The following is an 18742-nucleotide window of genomic DNA, read 5'->3' on the forward strand; positions in this document are numbered from 1 at the left end:
GGGATCGATGGGGGAAAAAGGGGGACATCTGTAATACTTTCAACACTAAAGATAAAAAAAGAAAAAGAAAAAGAAAAGAAAAATGGCAAAGGATAGCTAATGGTGGATTTCATTTGCTTTCCCGGATGACTAATAAGGGTGAGCATCTTTTCAGGTATTCATTAGTCCTCTCACTACATCACTGGTCACGTTCACATTCACCCATGTCTCCCTTAAGTTGATTTTTGCTTATTTGGAGTTCTTTAAATATGCTGACTGTTTACTTGAGATACCACTACACTCCATTAAAATGGCTAAAATTAAAGTGACTGACTGTGTCAAGTGTTGTTAAAGAAGTAGAGCAACTTCATTTCATACACAATTAGAAGGGATGTAAAACTGCACAACCACTTCAGAAAACAGTTAAGCAGTGTCTCAGAAAGTTAAAATACACCTACCATATGATCTAGCAATTCAACTGCTAGGTATTTACTGAAGAGAAATGAAAGCATAAATCCATACAAAGAAGCTTTACTTGTAAAAGCAAAAGACTAGAATAGTCCAAATGTCCATCAGTGGGCAGATGAATAAACAAACTATGGGACGGAATGCTTAGCAATAAAAAGGAATGAGCTATTGACAAACACTACGACATGGGTGGATCTCCAAATAATTATCTAAGTAAAATAAGGCAGCCCAACCCCAACATGTACACATTATAAAATTCTCTTCGTATATATCTAACAGGTGCAAACTAATCAATAGCAAGAGAAAGTAGTTCTCTGTTTGCCTGGGGTGAGGAGACGTAGGGAAGGGCAAGAAGTAGAGATTACCAAGCGACAGGAAGGAACTTTTGGGGGTGATGAACATGTTTATTATTTGCTGGTGGTTTCACAGGTGCCAAAACTAATAAAATTGTAAATATGCTCAGTTTACTGTATGTCAACTTAGCAGACTGTAAACTTTAAATATGTATAGTTTATTTTTTGTCATTTATACCTCATAAAACTGTTCTTTTAAAAAACTCCCAAGAATAAGAGCTTGCTTAGCTTCTGTCTTCTAAACATTTTTAAATTGGAGGTCATAATTAAGAGAAACCTCCAAACTTTCTCTTTATAGCTTTCTTAAAAACAAACAAAATATTATCTCAAGGAAGTTAGAAATAACTGGAAGGGGATGCATTACAAACAAAAATTTTCTTAGAGAAATAATCAAGGGCAAGTGACTCAAGTGAGTCCAGCTCTTAAGAATACAGTTCATCCTCCATGAAATTCACTATCATTACTTTTGCTGTTGACAGTAGTAATCAATATATAAATACGTAAAATTTTCTCTGGGCTCACTCACATGGTTAAGAATCTTGCCCCACATGGATGGACCTAGAAGGTATTATGCTAAGTGAAATAGGTCAGTCAGAGAAAGACAAATACCATATGATGTCACTTATATGTGTAATCTAAAGATCAGAATAAACTAATAAAATTAAACCTTCATAGATACAGAGAACAGATGGTAGCCTGAGGGGAGGGGAGTTGGGGGACTGGGTGAAAAAGGTGAAAGAATTAAGAAGTACAAATTGTAGTCACAAAATAGTCACAGAGACGGAGAGTACAGCATAGGGAATGCAGTCAATAATATTCTACTGCTTATGCATGGTGTCAGGGGTACTAGACCTATTGAGGTGATTGCTCCATAAGTTATATAGAAGTCTAACCACTGTGCTGTACACCTGAAAATGATATAATATTGAATGTTAACCATAACTGAAGAAAAATTTTTAATGAAATAAATAAAATGAGAAAAGAAAAAAAAGGGAATATTGCCCCATCATTCAAGTCTGACCTAATGACAATACAGTTATACAAGGACACTAATCAGTCTGTACACCTTCTCACCATTGGTGAATGACTTGATCTTAATTTGTTATCATTCTTATCACAGTATATCGTCATTTTTTTCTTTCTCTAGCTAATTCTATTTTCATATCTTCCTGCTCCTCACATGAATGAACCAGTAAATCCATAAGTTCTACCTCACTATGGACCTGAACCATTAAGCTACAACTTAGACCAAAAAATGTAGACACAGCCAGCATTAATGATTTCAGGATGATGGTCATTATTGACTATTTAAGCCCCCAAAGACAAAGGCATTTGAGTACTTACCATCTCCAAAAAGATGGGTCACAAGCCTCGTAAGTGTTTGCTTAAGGTCAAACTCCAGGAGCTTCAAGGCCTCCATGGTATGTGTCTCTTGTTTACGGGCAGAGCGAGAACTTTGTTCAAAGAGCTGCAGACTTTCTCCATCCTTTACGCCAGCAAATAACTGTAAATTAAAAGGAGTAATAAAAATAGTATCCTGGTCAGTCTGTATCAAAAAACATAACATGGGAATAAAACCCATTGTCTTATAGCCAATGAACATATAAAATCTACATTATTTTAGTACTGACTTTGAACAAAAGCACTATGCTACAATGTTTAGGGAATGGACAGTGTTTAGGGAATTAAAAGATACTGTTCTGATTTTGCTAGTCTCTCATTTTACTTTTGTGTTCACTTACTATATAGTCATTTCCTCACAAGAGACACTGTCCTCAATGTTAGTGGAAATACCAGTGAATCAGGCTTTAAGACTCTAAAACTATATTCCTGACCATCCCAGTGTCCTTAGAGTGTGTCCTGAGACTCGGTAGAAAGTATAGTGTAGGAATTAAATCCCGTAAAGTCCATGAAGGCAGGAAGTATACTGGACTTTGCTAACCCCTTATCTCCAAAGCCCAGGACCAGGCCTGAAGCATATTTCTGCCACTTACCCCAGGTAAACTCCAGCAAGTGACATGGTAGCTAAGCCTCAGGTAATGCTTTGTAAAGTAGTAATAATAACACCTAATTAAGACAATTTATAATAATTAAATAAAATAATGCATGAAAAGTTTAGAGTACCTGGCACATTATAATGGGTAAATAAATTTTCCTCATTATCATCATAATCATAATTATTAATGACAGTTATTATGATTCATAAGCTTCTTTACCAATAAAATAATGTCCTATTTTTAACAACAGAGCAGATCTTTACCTGCTAGGAGACAGACTCAAGAAGAACTGAGCAAATAATCTACTAGTCTTTCTACCTAATGTCTCATGAAATAAAATTTAAAAATTTTAAATAAAGTAATGAATTAACTGTTGTTTCTAGTAATACTGGGCTGGATAATTAAACAAAACCTCCCGATAAATCTACTAAAAATTACAAAAATTCTTAAAAGCATTGAAGAAGTAACATAATAGAGAGAAAGCACAAAGCCAGAGAGAAATACTGAGAATGTGTGCCTAGCCGATGCACCAACTGAAAACTTAATACTGGCTGTGACCGCTGCCACAGCGTGAGACCAAAGTAAAAGTCCACAGTGTCTGACCAAGTTGGGTGTCAGATAAACAGCCCTAAAGGACTTATTCTCACGATAAGGATGAATAGAAAAGTAAACCAGTTCTTGTATAGACTTGTAGTCAAGTGTCACATTAGCTGGGCACACAGAGAGAACCTCAGGCTGTGAAAACGAAACTCAGGCAATTGTAGAGTAGCAATTCCTTTAAGTGTCCAGCAAAATCAAACGTATCATAATTCTAGGAGCCTACATTTGCTCTACAGGCTTCAGTTATTCATTATGGCCAACATAGTTTTAGAAGATCAATCAGAAGCACTGGCATGTCTGTGCAAGTACAGAAAACATACCAAAAATACTAGGAGAGTATGAGGATGGTTGAAGGAACAAATCCAAAACATGGCGATGTTTCCCAAAGAACAGCACACATTCTATTAAGATCTAGAGAGGCATAGAGGTAAATCCTTTATTTTAACAATTCTGTATTAACTTAATTGTACACTAGAGAAATATCCCATATCAAACACGTAATTAACTGATAGTATAGCTTAAGACAATGCTAAGTAAAAGATTGTTTGAAAAAAACTATTGACATCTAATAGACTATGCAACACGTAGATACATCTGAAAAATACCTGTAACATACACTAAAGTTTAGAAAACTGTGCACAATACAACATAGAAGAACAAGACCATGAAAACAAGTAAACTATTATGTCTAGAGGAAATATATATTAGAACTGGAAGGGACTGTAGAAATCAACTAAGTCAACCCCAAATAAGGAAGTGAAATCCAGAGAGGTGACAATCCAAAGAGGCTAAGACCACTTAGCCATTTAGTCCCCAAGCTGGGACTAAAAAAACATCCCATCTTTGATTCCAAGGAAATTTAAGTGGCTGCTTCACACTTAACTTTATGTTTGAGATACATCCACTGTTGATGAAATTAAATTAGATGTCCATTGAATGGATACAACAGGCTGTGTCACTGGCTTTTCCACTAGGATTTCTTCTATTTCTCTGACATTTTCTCAAGTGTCCCTGCACAAACCCAAATGAGCACAAATCCCATCCCTATTGCAACTGCTTACAGAGCCAGGCAAGCAGCTCTCAAATGAGAAAAAGCAGGTGCAAGAAATTAATTCTAATCAGGCTTAAAAATAAAAGCAGATTGAAATTTAGAATGCCAAAACAAATTTTCAAATGGCCCAGATTTTAAAAAGACATTTTAAAAGCAAATAAAAAAGCAAATGGCCAGAAGAATAATATACATCTATGTAAAATCCTATGAGTGGCCAGGTGTAAGTGGGGCTCGGATTAGAGCAAAATTCCAAGGAGTAACTCAGGACTTCCCAAAGCAGTCATTTTTCTATTCGGCCATTTTAAAGTATCCATTGGTCTCTGGTTTGATCTATACAACCTGGCCCACATATGAATGCTCAGTACTTACCTAGCCTGTCTCTCTGACTTCCTGGGACAGGTGAAATGGCCCTGTAACAGACCTTGCTGCCACCGCTGTTGCTGCTTGCGCTGCCGTGGCTAACAATGATCGTTTACCACATTTGATGCCTTATTGGGTGCTCACCTTGCTTACAACATGGTTTTATTTAATCCTCACAATCCTTATTATTTCCCCATTTCTCGAATAAGAAACCTGGGGTTTAGGGAAGTTAAAACTTGACTATGACACAATAAGTTGTAGAGCCTGAATTCAACGCCAAATCTGACTCACAACTGCGTCTTCAAGGCCCCACGGTTACTTCCAGGACAGCAGATAGGTCTTTGGCTTCAGTGTAGGAACGACCTACAGTCAGATGGATGGGATTAAAAACTGAACATAAAACATGGAGAGAGAGGCAGTGCCGTGGTTTCGTACACTGAGACTGCTTTGGGCACCCTAGATAACGTAGTGATGGTTTACCCTAATTATTATTGTGCAAGGTAAATAAACCCTTCAAAAATTATAATTAAGGTGTGCTTTTCAAATGTGTTAGCATGTGCAACTGCATCGATGTGAACAGTCACGTGAGGACTGCTTTGAAAGCAAATGTGAGTCACAGCAATGTTCTGCATCATTAACAGGAAGGCACTGTGGCAGAGGCCGCATGGGGCCTCGGGAGGCTGATACTTCTGTGCTGCCTATTATGACACCAGCAATTGACACAGGTTATCTCAGTCCTTCCCTCCTTAACTAGAGGAAAGAGGAGAGCCAAAGGGAAGCAGTAGAAATGTAGAAAAGGAATGCTTGGAAGTTGAACAAATAAATACTCTTCACACAGATAAAAAAGCAGTAGAAACATTGCTCAAACCCAAAAGCGGTTCAGAAGAAACCCTCCAGAGGGGAAGACATGAGCTTCTGATATTGCTGTTCATTTTCTAAAGATCTAAAAGGTGGCACTGCATAGAAAAGAATCAGGATAAAAGCGTAATTTAAGTAGCCCCTGTGGTGGTTGGGAGCTCATAAAAGGCAAGGTCCTTCAGGGGTACCTAACAGGAGTTTTTAAGCATGTGAGATGCACAGGAGCACAACTTCATTGCATTTTAACTTAATCTTCGCTGATGAAATAATCCCAGCTTCCAGCCTGAGCTATCTGGGCCTGGGCAACAGGGCTGAGGGCTAGCCTAACCTCACAGTGAGAGAGAAATCACGCTTGCTTCCTCAATAAGCTAAACAAAGGAAGGACTGGAACAAGAATTGTGGGAGCCGCGTCAAGACAACATTTAGAACGGTAAGTTAGAAATAAAATAATGTTTGCAAGTTACAAAGCATTTCTACATATAACATCCAAGCAAATATGATAAGGTCACTTCAGCCTTTGAAATTTTAACCAGTTGGTAAGCCAATCAGCCGCACTCTATCACCAATTCAGTTAATTTAAGGCTCATAAGGCAATCTTTGCCTGAGGTAATGGGGCAGCCTTTAGCAGCATGCTTGCTCTGAGCAGTACCCAATGCAAGTATAAGTAACATGAGTAGTGAAGAGACAATCAAAGATAATGTTAATGGAAAAATACTGCTGGGTAACATAGCCAATCAATATAGTGTCAGTAGACAGGTTGAGTACAAGAAAGAAATGAGGTCATAACTATGAATTCAGACAGTGCAAACCAGCATTTTAATAAAGAACCGGGGGGGGGGGGGGGGAGGGCGGAGCTTTAAAACCTCAATAGTAGTACCCAAATGACATTGTGATGTTGATGTGTTTTGTCTGAGAATGAAGCTATGCCTACAGTCATAAAACATTTCTGCAAGCTGATATTTTTTCAATGTTTAATTTAGCTGTATGACTGTATTAGAAAGAATCTGACTCAAGAGATTACCAGCTTAATTAGATGGAAAAGAATTTTAAACAATAGTCTCTGAGTAAAAAAGTAAAGAATAGAGGGGGCAGGTAATGATATAAATAGAACTGGGAAGTGAAATGCCAAAGGTGCCCATAAAATACAAGTGGTTAAACAGCTTCTTTTTGAAGGATGTTGGAATTTCCTGGGGCTGGAAAGTGCATGCCAAACAGAAAAGGTGATTTGGAGACAAGAGACAGGCTCATTTAAAAGTTTTTCAAAATGATTTCACTGCAGATTACATGATATAGATGCTCTCTTCATTCTTACTTACAAAATTATCAGCAAATTCCATATCACTCATAAAGACTTTGTTATGAACGGACTCTTACAGCAAATAGAAGAGGTTCCTTGTTCTGTATTCTGTTGAGTTGGAAGTGAAAACAGTGAGCTAGTGAACAGCAATGTGATGTCAGCAGAAGAGACCTTTTAATTTCAAGATGTATGATCTTTTCACACACACACAAAAAAAGAACACCCATTCTTTTCATTCTTTATTCCTCATGAATCCATCTTTAAAAGACTTTTGTCTAACAAGCTGTATTTACTAGATAACACCTTTTGTTAAAGACACATATAACTGACTCCAGGGTTATACTCACATGATAAAATTCAAGTTGGTATTTATTTTTCTCTGGATACTTTTCCCCCCTCAACTGTATGATTTCTCAAAGGTAAGAACTAGAGGTTAGGATAAGACAATCCCAAAGAAAGTAAGAGAGACTGTTCAAGTTATTGATTCAACTCATGTTTCTGAATTATCAATAGACAAATGCTCCTCTCACTGTCAAAGACAATTGAAAAGGCCACAGCAAGGTTTGGAAATACACAAAAATAAATGTAGGTATAATACGTAAAAATCTGTTCACTAATTAATATACATAATAGTGTAAAATGTCAGTAATAGGGGAAACTCAGTGTACGGTACACAAAAACTCTGTTCTGTCTTTGCAATTTTTCTGTAAACCTAGGACTATTCTAAGATAAAAGGTTTATTAAAAAATTGAATATAGGGACCATACACTTCTCTCATTGAAGTCAGCATGCTAAAGAGAGACAAATGCCCAGACAGCAACATTTCAGAGTCTTACTGTGAAGGAAGCCAGGCTACCACAATTTTTAACCCACTCAGGAACAATAGGAAAGGGCTCTGCAACAGCTGTGATCCAAAGCATGAGGAACATCATCAGAGTGCCTTGAACACAGCAGATGCTTTGCTCATTTCTTCTTAATTACCTAATCCATTTAGGACTGCCTCTTTAAGCATTGCTGAGTCAAGCACCAAATCTCAGGGAAAGAAGTATTAGTTTCTCTCTCCAGTTAACTTCAGAGACGGCTCTAATCAGTATCTCACTCCTGAAAATGCCTACTTCACCTACACTTTCACTAGGGGGAAAATAAAAGTGGTCTTGCCTTCTTCCTGAGGAAAGAGAGGTCACCAGAAAACAGAACCCCCAACTTCTAGCCATCATTCCCATTCACAAATGCATAGGCCTCTGCAGTTGTGCTTCAAATCTTCCTGCCCACCTTAATTTAAGAAAAAAAAAGAGAAGTGCACCTTCCTTCAGTCAAGCTGTAGGCAATACTAGCCCCTCCCAAAGACGTGAAAACACCCAACCCCATCACTTTGTCTCCTCAAAGTCCTTACTTAGAAGTCATCCCATGTCTCCTATATCTTTAATCTCTCTTCTGGCTCTTTTTCCTCAGTAAACATATTCAATTCTTCCTGTTAAGCAAACAATCCACAAAACAAATGAAACTCCCACTAATCCCAATTCATGCTACAGACTACCTTTCGCCTCCTCACAGTTAAGTTGGTCATTCACAGCCTCCCCCTCCTTGCTTCCCTGTTGCTAATACAGTAGTTGTATTCCACAGGCCTCACTTTCAGTTTTGTACACTTCTAACTCTTCTCACTCTCCCCTAGATGAAAGCAGCTGAGCTCATAGCTGCAACCACCACCTGTCACCTGTGTGCTGATGGATCAGAATCTCCATTTCCATCCTCGTTGACTGTGCAAGGGCCCAGACACATACATGCACCTGCCTCCTGGGCATCTCCATCTGCAAATCCTCCACCTGAACAGATCACGAACTCAGCTAGCTCTCCTGACCCCTTCCCCAAGCCACACTTCTCCTCCTGGGATCCCTAACCTTGGGAATGGTACCAAGAAAGCAAGCCAACAGTTACTTTCAAATGCTTTCCCTTTCCCACCTTTCCCTACATGCAGCCACCAAATCCAGGAGATTCCACCTCCTTAATACTCTCAAGTCCATCCTTTCCTATCTGTCATCCCGCCATTTCTTTTTTTTGGCCTGCACTGGTTTCTTGGATGAATATAAATAATCTTCTAACTAGTCTCATCATCTTCATTCTTTCCGTACACTGCTCTATGACATGAGCTACTCTGCAAAATTCTTTTTGTAGAATGCCATTCTGCCTGCATCACTCCTATGCTTAAAAAACATTAAAGACTTCTCATTCTTTTTAAACTAAAGCTCAAATTCCATAAGGTTACCTAGAAGACCCTTCATGAAGCAGTTTACACCTCTCTCTCTAACTTCATTTCCTGTCACTTCTCCCTGCTCCAGCCACTCCACAGTACGCAATCCAGGAATTCATCATATTCCTTTTTATCTTCGTGCCTTCAAATCTGATACTCCCCCTATCTGGAACACAGCACCCCTTCTTTGCCTGGATCACTTCAAATTTCTCTTTAAGATCCTTTGGTAAGCCTTCTATTATTACCCCCAGGGATGAAGATTTCCCTCTTCTATGCCTTGGCCATAACTCTTTCATTGTGCTGATTATGTTGTGTAGAGTTTCTAATTTATCTGTCTCTCACTGGGCTGTAAACAAAAGCAACAGCACTTAGGAATTTATTTTACAACAATCCTGTTTAGGATGAGGTTTCTACGAACACATGGTATCTAAACACAAAGGCAATCTATATCCAATTCAGCTCAACCAAAACTTGTCACTAAGCAGATCACATCTGAGCCCCAGGGACAAGCCAGTCACCTGGAGAGAGACAGATAAAGTCTGTACTCTGATGAATACAGCCTCATATATTTGGAAGACCCACTGTTTATTAATTCTTGGTTCACAGACAGAGAAATAAGAATCACTTATAAAAATAAGCACGTTCACATATCTTATCAGAGGAATTCCCAAGCCTTCATTTCCCCTGAATGCAGCAAGCAAATTCAATTACGTTATTTAAATCCAACTAAAGCATTTCAGCAAATATTAAGTATTCAAATCACTTTGGAGGAAGGATTGGATGTCTTAGTGAGATGAATAGACAGACATATTAAAGGGATAGCAGACTCATCCAAGTGGATTTCAGCTGCTAAATTCCACAGTTTTTAATTTCTTTAAACAACTGGCCCTAAGTGAGATCTTCTACTGTTCATCATTTGAGAAGGCTTGTGTTTGAAGGGGCCCAGTTAAATACAACTCTGTCCTAGGGTCTCTGTGGGGAGTCTGTTTCTGTTTTAGCTAATTGATACTGAGTCAGTTTTGTCATTCCCTGGATTTTTGGAACACACCACCTGCCAATTAATCAGGTTACAGAGATTAGCGCAGGGGAGGGAACGCATCAAAGCTCTGCACTGCAAAAGCAGACTTTATTGTCTGCCTGCTGCTTGTCTTATTTCCTCTCCTCACACGAAACTTCGTGCCAGTAAAATAGTGGGAAGAGATTTGAAACAGTCTATGTTCTGTGGTGAAAGATGCTACAAAAAAAGAAAAAGGAAAGGAAAAAAAAAACCACTGGTGATGAAAAGGCAACTTCTGCCAGGCGGGTGAACAAAATATAAGCTGGCAAGGATGCTATACAAGACAAGCAGCTCAAGTCAGAAGTGAACAAGTTCCAAGGGTATCAGCAGTTTCCGCAGGGAACCCCCCACACTAGAACTTCATTTGCAAACTCAAACAGGTCCTGCTAGACAGCATGGTCTTTCCAAATCTCCCCTCACTTAAACCTCCATGACGGAAACTTAAAGTTGAATATATCATAGAGGTTATTGAGTTCCTTACTTATTGACAAAAACCTATGTTCTCAAGAAGCCAGGACCAGGAACACACTCCAACAGCTGGTTGGCGCCCAGGCGGCTCGCCCTCCCCGCTGTTTCCTGGCGGCCCCGCTGCGCTCAGCGGCAGTGTCGGTGGAGTATCAGCGGTCTCTGCCTCCTCCCACGCCCCAAAGATACTGCCAAAGGCTTCTGGGGGTCTCCAAAATCTGGTCAGTTGTTTTGTCTGCTTTTATCAATGCTGACATATTGTGACAAGTTTATTTTTTCGCACTTTCTTCTCCTGGCGTTCTCCTAGGAGGACCAGTGCGAGAAGGAAGTGGACTGATGTTGCGCCAACCTCTAGCCCATACAGAGAAGAGATCAGAAACTTCCATCCATCAAAGCAAGGAAGTTACATGAAGCTGTGCACAAACTACATGAGAGATTCAACGTCTGGATGAGTTCAGGCGAAAAGCAACGATGGCAACAATAAAAATCGCCCTGTCCTGGTGTGAACTGGTTCTCATGACAACCACCATTTAAAGGAGAAAACTTCATCCATTCTGCTGTCAACCTGAAAATTCCGATCTCCTGTCATCCTCTTTCTAGGCCATGATGACAGATAAAACAGAGAGGAAGGGACTGCATTTTTTTTCTTCAGGTACCTAAACAGCTCATTCATGGTGCCAGTGGGTGAAATGTAAAAGGACCGAGACCCATCTAAATGCTGTCACCTACTCTAAAGGGAGATGGCAGAAAATGTACTAATCAACAGAAAAGACAGAAGTGGCTTAAAAAAAGTAGATCACATCTAAAAAGTAAGACCCACAACATATCTGATTCATGTTGATGATGCACAGGTAGATCGATACTAAGCAGGACTAGGGCAACATCTATTATCGAGATAAATATGGGTATGGGGAGAGGAGTTAACATTTGCTGAGCATCTCCCACTCATAAGGCATCGTGCTAGGCTCTTTAACCACAACTCAGGAGTTGTCCTTGTTTTAATTAAGGACATTGAGGCTCAAAGTGGTTAAATAATTTCTCTAAGGTCCTTAGAGAACGAAATTCAGAGCCAGGATTCCACTCCCTCCTCACCAGCTCAAAAGATGGTGTTACTGCCAGAATAAGTAGCACTGCTAACCGAAACATGTTCCATGCATGAAGCCAAGGCCCACAGACAGGTGCAACCCAAACTGCAAGTCTTTTGTTCCATCCCGTAGGGCAAGAAATGCATAATTCCTTACTTTAACACTTTTGTGTACAAATAAAGGCTATTTACTAGTAATTAACTAAATGATTCACTAGGCATTTCTAAAATGTGGAGTAATTTTTGAACAAAATTGAGGAGCTATTGAAATTGATGAAGGACTCTGTGTTCCACTATAAAGTATGGCTGCCCAAGAACAGTGTAGTGGTTCATTTTATGTGTCCACTTGACTGGGCCATAGGGTTAAATGTTATTTCTGAGTGTGTCTGTGAGAGTCTTCTCCACTTGAGTGGGCCTCCCCCAACCTTTTTGAAGGCTGAATAGAATAAAAGACTAAGAAAGAATTTTTCCCTCTGCCTTTTACTTGTTATTTTATGCTTTCTTTTATACTTTATATTACATCTTATATTTTGTTTTTTGTTTGTTTTTTATTGCCTTCAAGCTGGGACACCAGTCTTGTGCTCGGACATGGACTCCTACTAGAACTTCACAGGCCTTTGGATTTGGACTGAAACTATACCATTGGCTCAGCTCTTGTTGGTCTGGACTTCTCAGCCTCCATAATCCCATGAGCCACTTCCTTATAATAAATCTCTTTATATAAATCATACACACACACACACACACACACATTATTTGTTCTGTTTCTAGAGATCCTAATACAAATGGACAATACCAAAAATTCCTATGGCCCTAATATACAATTTAAAAGTTGGAATCTCCACAATTCACAAAAGAAAACTACCAGTAGATCTTCAATGATATCCTAGGTTGGTCACAGATTTCCAATGGTGGTAGAGCCTTTTAACAATAAATCGATATCAGCTGTATCATTATGAATGAATTTTTGTGGATAACTTGATAAACACTATAGTATATGCTGATACATGATAGAATCAATATTTAACAACTAGATATTAAAATTGTATTTAAGACACTACAGTTCAAATAAGAATCATTTATACCACTATTGCCAAAGCAAATAGATATTCTACATGATCCTACCACAAATTCCCTGAGAAATAACACATCATTGGAATCACAGAGTTCTTTTTGCACTAAAAAGGTGAAAGAGTTGGGGCAACTGAACTGAAGAGTCATTCACCTTATCTAAGAGTCCACATACTAAAAATACTGAGAAATATCACCCCGGAGAAGGTAACCCACACTCCCTTTGAAACAGTCTCTCACAATTCTTATGGTGAGGAAGTTATTATTTCCATTTGTCTAATGTAAATCCTTCTGTTTTGGGTTTAGCCTGGGTCATAAACCTTAAACAATACATACAACAAATTATCTAGACCTATAACACATCACAGGCCTCTAAGAGTCACTTTTCAATGTATGTGTGATAAGATCTGCTCCCTACAAGATCCATGCTACCCAACTCTGTACCTGAGTCCCATCTCCAGGTAGCTCTGTGCCTTACGACATTTCTAAGCATAGAACTACTATTTCCATTTCTTGAATCTGGAATGGTTACTACTCAGAAATATTCCATGCCTCAGGACAGAGGCTCTCAGACTTAGGCAGAAATTGTTCCCTTGGCCTCCCCAAACACATTCAACTCCCCTCCTGCTCTTAGACAGCCTTTAAACTCTTAGCTCTAGACTTCGACCCCAACCCTGAAATCAACCCAGCAGCTGACATCTGGTCATTTCCAAGTTAGGCAGCATTGTCTGCCTTCTTATAGCTAACTTAACCCTAAATTCTACTGCTCTTTATGTAACCCACCACAAAACATATTCCCAGTTTAGTTCCCAATGTGATCCAAGAGAAGTATTACAACGAAGCAGAAGTAGGAAGAAAGAAAATTGCTAAGAGAATAAAGAATAGCTTTTCCAATTTACTACAGACTTAAGCTGGGAATTAGGACATGGAGCCTGAACTATCTCCTTAACAACGACTTCTAATTTCGTAATATAATACAAAAGAGCACATAATATTTGTTAAACTATTCGAAATATTATGTGTGTGATGGTGAGGGTTGTCCAAATCTCTCAAAAGGTTAGAAACCACTGCTAAGATGAAATGCTTTCAATCACATACAACATTATATAAAGTCTCTGTAGAGCTGAAAAATACAGTGTTTGATGACATATTAGTTTAAGAAAACTGTACTTTACCTTTCAAATTCATTCATGTTCACAAGTTTATAATTTCACAGAGAATTCCCCAGGATGAGTGAGGAGGATGACATTAAGCAGTAAATTCAAGGACAAAGCCTCAGAAAGAAGATAGCTAAAGTACTTGTTAAAGGGCACACTATCAGTCAAACAGCAGGAGTGTCATCTTTAAGTCTAAGAGCAAACTCAGGCATCTACACATACAATCCAACAGAATGTGCGTACACAGACTGCTAGCTGGTCCTGAGGCTTGCTAATAAAGAAAACCCCCTCTGATTAATACCGCACATGCACCTACCAAGCTGAAAATGTGAATTATGCTACTCCATCCATACAAGTAACTTTCAGTAATGTGCACCAGGCAAAGAAATGTGGTCTTTAGCAAGAAGTGAAGTCTACTGTGAAACAGCATATCACTATGAAAATATTTTTCCTACTTTCACACTTCACTTCAGCTAGTACAAAAAATATTGCTACTATAATATGTGGATTCAGTAAAACCTAATGAGGCCCTCTTGGCCTCCAACTGCAAATGTTGAATATAAATGGTAATAATTTTCCTGAGATCTTGGAGGAACGAGATACAGAGAATATCCATCTGTTTTTCTCTGGATGCTATACTGGTTCAGGAGCACAAGCTTTTACCCTTCAAAATATCCTCTATCCTTTATGTATCCCACATACTAAGAGCCAATAAGTAGAGAGCATCTGCACTGTCAAAAATATACTTAGGACAGTGAAATACGGAAGGGAATAGAAAGCAACAGGAGAGCCTAGGCTGGGCTACCTTGGGTCACTGGGAAGTCAGAGAAAAGGGGGCCTTAGGAACAGGTTCAGGGGGTTAGCCCAAGACGAGCTGCCACTGCCCATTGCTCCTCTGGTTGCAAGTCTTGTGGGGTCCCTTGGAGTGTAGGAGATACTTGCCCCTGGGGGAAGGAGAGGAGAAAGGGAATGGGACAGGCGTGCTCCCTGGAGGGACCTTCATTTTCAGGGGTTTTAAAGGATGCTTGGGGACCTTCATTTTCAGGGGCTTTTAGACAGAAACCACACGGTAACTCAATCAGGGAAAGAATTATTAAGTACAACCCAGAGAACTGGAATAATGAGGGATTGACTAGTAAGAGGTAAAGAGAACTCTAAAGAGTACAGCAAGCCCTAGCCGGGGCTCACTGAATGACAGGTGGAAGTGGCGTCAATGCTGGTGGAAAGGGAATGGGACGGGCATGCTCCCTGGAGGGACCTTCATTTTCAGGGGTTTTAAAGGATGGGCATTTAGGGGAGGTCTTAGGGGAGGCTCAATAGAATATTCATGAGCTTTATGCTGATGTACCAAAATGAGATTTATTCTTTTGTCTGTCCTTGGGTGTGCTCGGCAAATGGCACTAATTGGGTTTCTGTTATCTGTCTCCCTGAATAGGGTGATTTAAGCTATTTGTCCTGTGGTTGGGGAGACTTACAAACAAAACGCCGTTTAACTATGTCTTAGTTTCCCTATTCCACTTGTCCTGGAATTTCCCTAGCTTCTTACTATGCTATAACATGCACTCCCTAAATTATATTCAGAAACTTTAAATTAGAATCAAAAATAAATGTTTCTGTCTTCCTAAATGTGAGTTTCCTAGCAATCCCTTTACTGGGTTAATATCAACTTATCTCCCTGAAGACTTACAGATATTTAGGAAAGGGAGCAAGCTTATCATGCCAGTAGTCAATGCACCGCTTCTGGTCACAAATCAATCCTTCACTGACTGCTCTGTGAAAACTGAGTTGGGCCCTTTAAATATTTTTCCTTTGCCATCTGGCACAATGTTAAGCCCTGTCAGTAGAGGTCACTAGAGAGACATTACAAAGGAATTCTTGCTGGATCCCAAGAGCCCTGAAATGTAAGCAGCAGGACTCAGCTCCCCAGGGGCTCCCACAATCACCCCGCTTAGGGAGTTTCATAGCGGAGTGCTTCCTGCAAGATACCTCCTCCAAAACAGCTTTCCTGAAACTTGGAGAGCAGATTTACAGCAAATGCCCGAGTGTGGACACCCCGCTATTCCACCAGCATTGACGCCACTTCCACCTGTCATTCAGTGAGCCCTGACTAGGGCTTGCTGTACTCTCTAGAGTTCTCTTTACCTCTTACTAGCCAATCCCTCATTACCCCAGTTCTCTGGGTTGCACTTAATAATTCTTTCCCTGATCGAGTTACTGTGTGGTTTCTGTCTTACAATCCAGCCCTCAATGATACATATGCTCCTCTGGAAGGCTGGAGCATGAAAAATAGTTGGGAATGCCCAACCAGAAAAGCTAATGGGTGAAGGGTCATGCAGTTAACTATGTTAGCTGCCATCTTTTACAGAGTAGAAGTTGGCAGACTAGGACAAGGGAGACATCCAAGTGCCACATCTGCCAAGTGCTACTCTGTAAAGGTTCCTCGGTTAGAGACAAGAGGCACAAAGAAGAGAGTGAAACCCTTAAGGAACTGACTAACCAGTTGGAGATACCATACCAGACAGACACAAGTCAACAATTCCAGGCAGTGAGTGCTGAAAGCTCAATGAGGGTTGTGGGCAATAATGTTGTAGGCCAGTGACAAAGTCTCAGGCTAAGAGGCTATTAGTTCTGTCTTGTCATAAGCAAGAACTAATTATCTGTAAAAGCCCTGTGCCACAGGAAACAGAGACCAGCCTCTCCTTAATTGGTTCTCCAAACCCCCCTTGTCCTTCAATAATAGGGTATTCCTCAAATCCAATATATCGTAGACTCCTGGCTGTGACCAGGTGCCTTTCAGTTCACTGTCAAGAGATACACCTACCTAAGTAAACATTTAGGTAGAGAAAAAAAATTTTAAAAATTAAAGCCATTTCAATTCAAGTGTGTCTTTAACAGGGGGAGTCTTTCCTAAAAGATTTTAAAGAAGAGATTAGGAAAACATGGTGACTATAATCTATCAAGGCCAAATAAAAATGTCTTCAGTAAAGCCTCTCTGCATGAGGCTATTAAGAAAACCCAATAGCCACATGGTGGAGAATAAAACCCTGTCATTTACTGAAAGACAGAAAAGTGACTCAGGACAGAAAGCAGGAATAAAGAGGCTACCCTTGGCAAAACTGCCAAAGTAACAGTGGGGAAGCTGGAAAAAGAAGCCCAAGAACAGGAGGGTTCTAATGAACCATCTGGAAAGTGAAGAGAATATCAGAGGGAGCAAAGGGAAAATTTTTTAATGATAGATGAGAGTGGTTTTTTAATAAGGATGAATCACAAAGGATTTCAAAGGGCTTGTTCAAAATGAAGGGTATCCACTCCACAAGGACTGAATCACTACAGGCAAGGAGCACAACCTATGGAGAGAACCCCTTAAACCACCCTCCTACAAGAAGAAGGGTGAACGAAAGTGATTTTTTTTTTTTTAAAGGGGCCTGGGGATGGGATGAAATATAAACTTAACACAGAAATCTTGATGAAGTAGTATTTTGGTAACGTGTTGTGGTCAACATTATATCAAAAGCTTACTCCTCTGCACACCTTCACTCATCTTTTCTATAAACATGTTCCCCTTTGTTTCAGAGCAAAGAAGGAAGGCTCATCATGAATAATCTTAAATTCAGGAGGAAGAATTGCTTGCATACTTGGGTATGTAAGAGAAAGAACTGGATAAAACTGGCGCAGAGGAAGTCATTAAAGGGGAATGAAGACACTCAAGGGAAACAAAGACTGCAGCCAGGAGTAAAGAAGAAACTAAACTATAAAGGCTGCCTCCTACACAGCCCTTCTGTGCATTCTGTACACAGAGCTCAGCTGGTGAAACAGGACAAGGCATTGCCAGGACAAAAGAAAAACACAGTTTCTTTGAGCACTGGTCCAGGTACATAATTTTTAATTAATATTTTTTAAATCACATTAAATACATGCATGACTTATATGGTATGTCTGTTAAATCTGCTATTCTTTACAAAATAAATGTCTCAATAAATGTTTTGTAAAATTTTAGTTTTGAAGCTATACAACGATGGTTCTCAAAATTTTTCATCTCAAAAATCCTTCTATGCTCCAAAAAATCATAACATTTTGCATCATTTACAAACAATGATGATTGCAGATACCATTCACCCTCCCTTTACCTCACAGGTAATCACTGTCATGATTTTTGTGTTTATCATTCCCATGTAATTTTTTCACACCTACCTACATATTTATCTAACAAAAAAATGCTGCATGTGTGATTGTGGTGTGTGTGTGAGTGTTATTTGTGTGTATGGAGAGAGGGGAAGAGAGCTGGAGCAAGTGAAACAGAGAAAGACAGAGAGCATGAGCAAGCACACAGTGAGAGAGCATGTTGTTTGGCTTATTTTGAAAACCTATAAAAAGATATTGTTTTAATATCACTATTTTTCTCTCAACATTGTATGTTGACATAGGTATTCTAGTTTATTTATGCTGAACGCTATAAAATATTCAATGCACAGATGTACACTGTTCCTTTAAAATATGTTTTTAAAGAATGCCAGATGACAGAGCATATAATTTTTTTAAAAATTAGAAATCACTAAATATACAAAGTGGTGGCAACTATATACACTCCACTAAAAGGGTATAAGATTTATGGTTCTTCTAGATACTTGGTACTGTCAGGATTATTAATTTTTGCTAATCTAATGGGTTTGAAATAATATCTGGTTGTTTTAATTTGC

At 39.3% G+C, this 18742-nt stretch overlaps 1 protein-coding gene across 6 annotated transcripts in view; it reads right to left on the reverse strand.

Moving 5' to 3' along the window:
• FARS2 (phenylalanyl-tRNA synthetase 2, mitochondrial) overlaps positions 1–18742 on the reverse strand; it is a 460578-nt gene that overhangs the window by 316330 nt on the left and 125506 nt on the right. For all 6 annotated transcript variants that reach the window (XM_016212998.2, XM_087820664.1, XM_087820665.1 and 3 more), the window contains one exon: positions 2145–2304. In XM_016212998.2, the coding sequence (XP_016068484.2) occupies positions 2145–2304 (160 nt within the window). The remainder of the gene's footprint in view (positions 1–2144; positions 2305–18742) is intronic.

Source organism: Miniopterus natalensis, chromosome 9 (assembly GCF_054644295.1).
Source record: "Miniopterus natalensis isolate mMinNat1 chromosome 9, mMinNat1.hap1, whole genome shotgun sequence".
NCBI classification, from domain to species: Eukaryota; Metazoa; Chordata; class Mammalia; order Chiroptera; family Miniopteridae; genus Miniopterus; species Miniopterus natalensis.